The 7,704-nt window shown below is 43.9% G+C and overlaps 1 protein-coding gene across 2 annotated transcripts; it reads left to right on the top strand.

The window, feature by feature from the left end:
* The first annotated feature begins 228 nt into the window (after positions 1 to 228).
* Positions 229 to 7,348, top strand: ZNF706 (zinc finger protein 706). Of its 2 annotated transcripts, none has more exons than XM_066334278.1 (4): positions 229 to 355; positions 3,347 to 3,483; positions 4,641 to 4,738; positions 5,377 to 7,348. In XM_066334278.1, the coding sequence occupies exons 2-3, from the start codon at positions 3,349 to 3,351 to the stop codon at positions 4,734 to 4,736; spliced, it is 231 nt and encodes a 76-aa protein (XP_066190375.1). In that variant the 5' UTR covers positions 229 to 355; positions 3,347 to 3,348; the 3' UTR covers positions 4,737 to 4,738; positions 5,377 to 7,348. The 2 variants fall into 2 exon arrangements, with proteins under 2 accessions (XP_066190375.1, XP_066190365.1); XM_066334268.1 differs by having other exon boundaries at positions 4,641 to 4,746.
* The last annotated feature ends 356 nt before the right edge of the window (positions 7,349 to 7,704 follow it).

Below are 7,704 nucleotides of genomic sequence, written 5' to 3'. Positions count from 1 at the left end.
CCGGCGCGCCCCTGCCCGCAGCCACCCGGTGTGGCTGTCCGAGGGGGAGCCCCGCAGGGCCCGCCGCCGCCGGGACGCGAACCCGCGGCCCCGCAGGCGCCGTGCCCTCCCGGCTGCGCAGCCCGGAGCGGCGCGTCCCGCTAACCCCCCACGCCGGCGTTATGTAACGGCCGCGCGCCGCCATTGGCCAGCGCCGCCCGGGGCGCGCGAGCGCGGGGGCGGGTCCGGCGCGCGCGCAGTGCCGCTCCCGGCCCCTCCTCCTCCTCCTCCTCGTTCTCCTCCCGAGCGGCGGCGGCGGCGCCGCGCGGAGCCTCCACAGCGCTCGGCAGGGCCGCCCAGCCCGGATCCCGCACGGTGAGCAGCGCCGGGCGAGCCGAGCGGAGGGCAGCGGGGTGGGGCGGGGGAAGAGGAGAAGTCCTGGCCCGGGGGAAGGAGGGCGGCCCGACCCGGCCCGGCCCGGCTCGGCTCGGCTGCTGGGCGCGCTCCGCTCGCGGGCCGCCGCGCTCGGGCTGCGGCCTCCGTCCGTCTGTCTTTCCGCGGTCACTTCCCTCCCGCGGGGCACGTGGTGGGGCCGCGGCCGCCCCTGCCCCGCCGGGCCCACCCGCGGGCCGCGGCCGCCCCCGGCCGCCGCAGGCCGGGCCAGGCCGGGGCGTCCCTCGCCGAGCGGCCGCCCGAGGCTTTCGCTCCCTGCGGGGAGGCCGCGGTGCCTCGAGCTGCTGTGTGCCTCTGGAAGTGACAGCGGAAGCAGCTGTCGGTGTCCTGTTTTAGGGCTTGAAACTCCACTCGGGTTCTGGTTACTTACAGAGAAGTGACCCCGTGTGAGGCACGGCCGTGCTGCGGGCTTCAGCCTCGTTTCCCGACAGTGCCCGTGCTGCTATTGCTGTTATGATTTGGCAGCAAGAAATCCTGTTACGGCTTGGCAGCAGATTTTTTCCATGTGTTCTGTTTCCTACGTGCTCGCGCGTTCTTTATTTGGAGACAGCAGGCTGGTCTGCTGGACTCTGAGGGTGTGCCTGATGGGGAAGACAACACTTACCTGCGTTGTGCAATTGCAATTACTGATTTGGCCTTGTAGATGAACTCATCAGTCTTTTTAACGAGCTTTGGTGTTATTTTTTTTTGTCACTTTCCTAGAATAATAATGGTCTAAGACTTAATTTTCTCCGTTTCAGCTGTATTCATGTAACTTGTGGTATTTAAACTCTCAGATTTTTGGTCTCAGGCATTGTGTGGTGGTTGATATTTTTGAGCAAATGTTTGTGGTCGTGTTTTCTTGTCTGTGACTTAACTAAAGCCAGTAGTTGCCAAATACATAAAAGCTCAGTGTGGTCGGCTGTTGTAATGTAGTACTTAATCAAGACACTAAAATACAAAGTAATATGCAAACACTTTGTGAAAAGAATTCTTTTTTGTTACATCTGAATATTTTCTGTCAGGAACCCTCTGACTTCTGGATGATTGCTGTAATGCTGATAAAATAGAAGTGAAATTAAACCTACTGTTCCTTCTTGTGTATGCTAGGCTATTGGCAACATTTCTTTTTTTGTTATTGTTTTTGGTGTTGTGGTGGGGTTTTTTTTAAATTTTAAGTGGGAATCCAGTGAGCCATGCTGTCTATAAACAGTGTGAGGCCCTGGCTGGGGTGTTGTGGAGTAGTTGTAGCATCCAGTGAAACATAGACGGGCACTTTTAGTCTTACTAACATTGAGCGTCATATCTTACGGAGACTGTTGGATGCCATGTGTATTTCTATCTGCTTCTTAATGGAATTTGTTGTGTTCAATTTTATTAGCTGTATGGACTTCTGAATTCTCTTTTAGAGAAACTGGTGGGGGAAGAGGAGGGAACACTGAAGATGTAGTGTAATACTTCTGCAGAGGGTTACATGGTGGTGTTTGATGCCATGGAAGAACGAAGCTGTGGCCAGAGAGGTATCTCTCAATCCACAGGAGTTGCTCTGGGTCTCAGGGCCATCATTTAGGCACATGTTAGGTACATGTCCAAAAATTCCCACAATACCAGTGAATTTTCATGTGTTGTTGGTGTTTCATAGAAACTTAATTTTCATAATGGTTTTTAAGGGCTTTTCATACATCTTTATGAGAGGTGGGTCACTCTTTGGATGGGCTGTTCTCTCACATTGGGAGCCGCCTCTCCTGAGGCAGGGATTGTGTGACATGACGGGCCTGCTGTAGCCATGCAGTGTGTCTGTCCCAAGTGCCAAACTTGGGGCAAGTGCCCAGGTTACCCAGAGGGGCAGTGACCAAGCAGCTGCCCTCCTGGGAGCACGAGACTTTCCTAGTTGTCCTGAGAACAATGGGCTTGGCTGGCTGTCCTGTGCTTGGGCAGTGTTGTGCTTCTGAGAGAGCCGCACAACTGAACCGTGCATGGGCCGTGAGGGACTGGGAGAGAGACAACAGCAGAAATTGGGCTGCTGGGTTATGTAACCGCATGCATAAATCCTGTTCTGTTGGTGTGCCCAAATCCTGTCTGGTGTCTGCTCTGGGGGTGGGGTGCAGACTGAATTGTGTGTCCTGGTGGGCTGCGTGCAGGTGGAGTGCACTGCTCTGAAATGCGATGTCTTGATGCTTCCTGAATTGTGACACCTTTGTCTCATTTTGTCTTCTGGTGGGCCTTGCATATGGCAATAGCATTTATTTCCTTTGTGCTCCTGTGTTAGATAGAGTAATGGCTTCTCATGGAGGCGGTCTTTTTTCCTTTCAAGAAATCATGTGCTCATAAATGTGGCTGAAAATAAAAATACAATAGCCACCTGTAAAAATCACCTTCGATAAAGAGGAGTGACCTATTATTCTTGGTGTTCCCGACTTCAAAGCAGCTCACAAGCACGTACAACAGAAGACAATAATACACCTTGGGTAATACTTCGATTTGCCTTTCTTGGAACTTTCAAGTTTCAAGTTCCAGAGATAAAGGTTGAGTCTTAAGCTTTAATTGAAAAAAACCCCCAAAAAACAACCAATAAAACCCCTGGATTTTTCAGTACCTTTTGAAAAAGAGAGTAAGTTGCTATTAACTGTAAAGGAAACTTTTAATTATTGTGACTATTGAAAACACATTTCAAAAATACAGCTTTACTCTCAGTAGAGGGAGACACCTTAGAATGGCCTAATAATTCAGATGATTATTTTAAGAATGATATTGAACCCAGAGGCTTTACACAGCGAAGAGCTTGGACAGATGTCTGTTGTGTTTGAGTTATGGGAGTTGTAGGCCTTGTGGATAGAGCACATGACGCCATTGCGCTCATGGTTACGGCTCCTCAGTCAGATAGCAGCAGCAGTTTCTCATGTTTGTAGACTAAATGTCTTCTTTTTGTTTGTAGATATGGCTCGTGGACAGCAGAAGATTCAGTCGCAGCAGAAAAATGCCAAAAAGCAAGCTGAGCAAAAAAAGAAACAAGGACATGATCAGAAGGCTGCAGCCAAGGCTGCCTTGATATATACCTGCACTGTCTGTAGGGTAAGAGGAACTGAAGTCAAAATAGACTGGTAGGGAGAGGTCTGTCTTCATGCCTAGAACAGGACTTTCAGAACATTTTGTAGTGGAAACTAAAATACTTGAGTGGTTGTCTATCTAGCTTGTTGCTATAAGAAGTGTTTGTGTCTGTTATGTGTCTTGCTTACAGATTACTCAGCTGTACTGGTAATCGAGATAGAAAATCTGAGAGGTCATGTTCAGGTCTGGTTTGGGGAGGTATTTTGCCTTTTGTGTTACAGTGGTCTGCATGTGCTGTTAGTGTGAGACAGAACATGTAGTTTAGTTTCCATGTGGAAACATATTTTCTTTGTAATGGAGTTGGCCTGACTTGGAATCAGTCAGTGGTTATGGATGTTGCTGTAGAAAGGAGAAGCTCTGGTGCCAAAAGCTTTAATGTAAGCTTGACACACAGTAAGTTTTGCTAGAACAACTTACTTGACAAGATAACAGAAATTTGAGTACTAATCAGATTGTACTTTTCCTTCTGGCCTGTTTTCCTAATGCTTCTTTAGGAGCTGAAGGCTAAACTCTCCATTTTCACTTCAATGGTCAGTCTCAGAATAGATCTGCCACTTCAAATGTCTTAAATAAGATTCCAAATTGAGGGTTGCTTCATCAAGTACTTGTAACCAGCTCTTGTTGTGAAATCAGGCTGTAGTATGAATCACTTTGGGCAGTTGATGCCTGCAACTGTGTGGTAGCAAAGGTCTGAGATAGCTTGTGCCAAGTACAGACTGGGTTCATGCCGTATAACTTGGCCTATTAGCAAACTAAAGAAATAGCTTTCATAAAGATTTGATTCTGAAAAGAATAAATGTTTATCTTTAAGGTGTTGAAAAAGAAAATGGTGAGGAGGTAGGTTTTCCACCAAGCCAGCCTGTGAAGTGTAACATGTGCAAGGAAATACCTAGCCAGGATAACACCATTGATGGACATGCCAAAGCAAGTGTGATAGTGCTTAAAAGAGTGCTTAAGAGGACCTCTGAAAATATGCAGTTAAATATTCTATCTTAGCCTGCAGCTAAATTAGTGATGTATCATCGAGGAGGTAGTTGGCTTCCAGGGAAAGAAAATTAAGGTTTTGTAGTATTATTTAACTCTTGTATGGTGCATAAAGTTTAATGTCTCTCTTTAATCAGACTCAAATGCCGGATCCCAAGACCTTCAAACAGCACTTTGAAAGCAAGCATCCTAAGACTCCACTTCCTCCAGAATTGGCTGATGTTCAGGCATAAAGGTCTACAGGTCATTACCTTAATTTTTAATTGATTGTCTGAAAAAGGTGTATAATAAGTTGGGGTTTTGCCGCCAACAACTGGGACTTAAAACTTGCTTCAGTTCTTTTAATATGAAAACTACTGTAGGTTAAAGTTATACCCCTAAACTTGGGATATAAAAGTAGAAGAAAGAAGCGAGCTAGTTCTTACGTGGGTGAAATGGCTGTGGCATTTCACTGTGCCTGGAGGTTGTTTTAAAAGGGGTTAATGTTATTTGAAATGATCATTCTTAGTATTGTAGGAATACTACATTATTTAGTTCTTGCTTTGAAATGTTAGTTTTGCTTTGAACAAAATGCATAAGTACAATCTGTCTGTAAGTACAATACATGTAATGTAAACAGTCATTTAGTATATTTCCAACAATTGAGCCTTTTTGTTCCTGAAGCTATGCAAGTGAATGCAGAAAAATCTGAGTTTCTGTGTTGACTGTAGAAGAGATTTCCCAGTAGCCAGTAGTTGTTAGGCTGTAACTGAAAGTGGTTATAATAAAAGGTTGAAATAAGGTAAAAAGCAGTAGTATGGTATTTCATTCATGCAGAGGTAAGCAGCATTGTGTAATGGTTCAGCTTAACCGAGTTGTTCTTGTTTTTTATAGGTGAAGTCATGACACCTATTGACTCTTCTACTGTCAGACCTTACATAACAAACCTGCAGCTGCTTTTCTAAAACTGTTGATCAGCAAAAATGAAGGGGCTACAGAAACATTCATATTTTTATGCTGTTCCCTCTTGGGCTTCACGCAAAGACAATTCTGTGTAAATGTACAGTTGTGCCCTATTTGGAAATCCTAAAAAATCAGTCCATACTTGTTATAAAAAATTTTTTACAATTGTAATTATATTGATGTTCATATTGTGTAAAATAACTCACTTAATAAAGTAGTACTTTGATTTTACAATATCACAGATTAACTCCTTGTAGAAATTCTGTTTTACCTTTCTGCATTATCTGCCTTATAAAATAATAAAAAAGTGGAATTTTCCCCATCCTGCCAAAACATGAGCAGTATCATTCCACTGCAAGTAATGTACATTACAGTAAATTAATCTTAAAGTGGAGAGGAAAGCTGCTCAGATTTACTGTCCAGTGTTCTGCCTGCTTGAGCCCAGCCACTAGTGGTCAAGCTGATGGCTCAAGGTGCAGCACACACCCTGAGCAGCTGCATGAGAATCATGAGACTTCCTCCTGTGTTTTTGTCCTATGTACTGGAGTCTTAAGTACTGCAAGCCATTTTGAATGGGATTCCTTTACTGTGAGGGATCATGTTCCTTGAAGTCATGCACTGGAGGAACTCTGGTTATGCTTGTTATCCTTTCTATTTAGGTAGATGGCTGAGGAAGCTTCAGAGGTGGCAGGATTGAAATGCTGGCTTGAAAAATGCTTGCCAAATATTAGGTTAAAGCAACTCTGCTCTTAGTTGAAAACTGGATTTGAATTTTTTTTAATGTTTTAAAACATTATTCCCCCTCTAATATGTCTGGTTATCTCTCTCTTGAAGGAATACGTAAAATAGCCAGCCATTAACCTTCCTTCACAAGCTTAAAATAAGCCTGTTGGAAAAGAACCAAAGTAACTACAATAATATGGCTACTTAAAGAAATCGGATGCGATTAAAGTTGCAATGACAAGAAAAAGCTGGATAATAACTCTGGCCAAGACCATTTGAGCAGATAAACATAATTACCCCTAAAGTGTTCTGGGCTGTGTTCTAATCCCAGATGTACAGCACAAAAGTAGTGGAGAAACATCTGAATTATGCTGGAAGGTTTACTGTACAAAATCCCATCTTGGGCATTTTGGAGGGGCTTAAGAGCTTTAGTTTTGACCCTGCAGTAAGAAGCAGTACTAGAATTGCTGTGATGTGCAGAGTTTACAATGGATGTAAAAACTCTGGCAGTCCAAGTAACCCTTGCTATGCAGCAGGACTATACATCTGACCTTCAAATGGCTTCCTAAAATCTAGGACCATAGTCTCAAAGACTCATTCACTTAAAAGAATGCACTTGGTATTTTATTATATAAAGTCAAAACCTTTGTCTTTGTCCACTCATTTGCTCTTTATTGAACTACTTCTGTGAGACTAGCTTCCTGTCCTCTTTGCTGTGACAGTATCTCTGTAAATACTTACTTTGGCATAAAGTTTCTCTGTATTATAGTCACTCTGGGATAACCTGTATACCACTTAACTTTTATAGATAATGTTATTCTCCTCAGTGTAATCCACTACTGCACTTGTACACCTGACATCAGAATGTAACAATTCATTTATTTTTCTTTAATGTTACCAATACCTACATCCTGACAAACTGGCTCCACAAGGCAAGAAATCTGCTTTCAACCTTTGTGCTGTATGGGGGAGAGGTACTTTAATGTTCTAATGCTGTAGTTAAAAGTACGTTAAGTAGAAATGGAAAGTTTCTTGCGCTGATTGGTATTTGATAATCTGGTTTTACTCTGGAAAATGTTTGGGGATGTGTCCCTATAACTTGGGCCTGAGGTGAAGTAAATGTTCTCTTCCTTCCAATCAGATTGTGTAGCATTAAATAAAAGACTTGTTTCATAAACAATCTCTGTTAATGACAACTGAAGAGCTGGAAAGCTGCATTATTAGTGGGATGGTTACCTTCAGTTGGAATTGTATTTTCAAAACTCTTACGATGCTCAAGTTGAAAATTCCCTATGAAATGATGGGGTTTACATGTCGGAAGGCTAAGATGATCCTCAGTTCAGTAAGATCCTCACCTACAGTAACTGTCATCTTAATTATAGAAGTAAATGAGAGCTGTGACTGAATTGTTAAAAAGACTGTACTAAATGGAGCAATAGTCCTCAGTCAGAAAATCTACAATACTCGTTGTACCTAAAAGATCAGAGGATGGACTAGTTGTCCATCATCTCTTCCTGATCTGAAAGACACCACACC

This window comes from Sylvia atricapilla, chromosome 1 (genome assembly GCF_009819655.1).
Source record: "Sylvia atricapilla isolate bSylAtr1 chromosome 1, bSylAtr1.pri, whole genome shotgun sequence".
In the NCBI taxonomy this organism is placed as follows: Eukaryota; Metazoa; Chordata; class Aves; order Passeriformes; family Sylviidae; genus Sylvia; species Sylvia atricapilla.
This window is presented reverse-complemented; position numbering and strand designations above follow the sequence as displayed.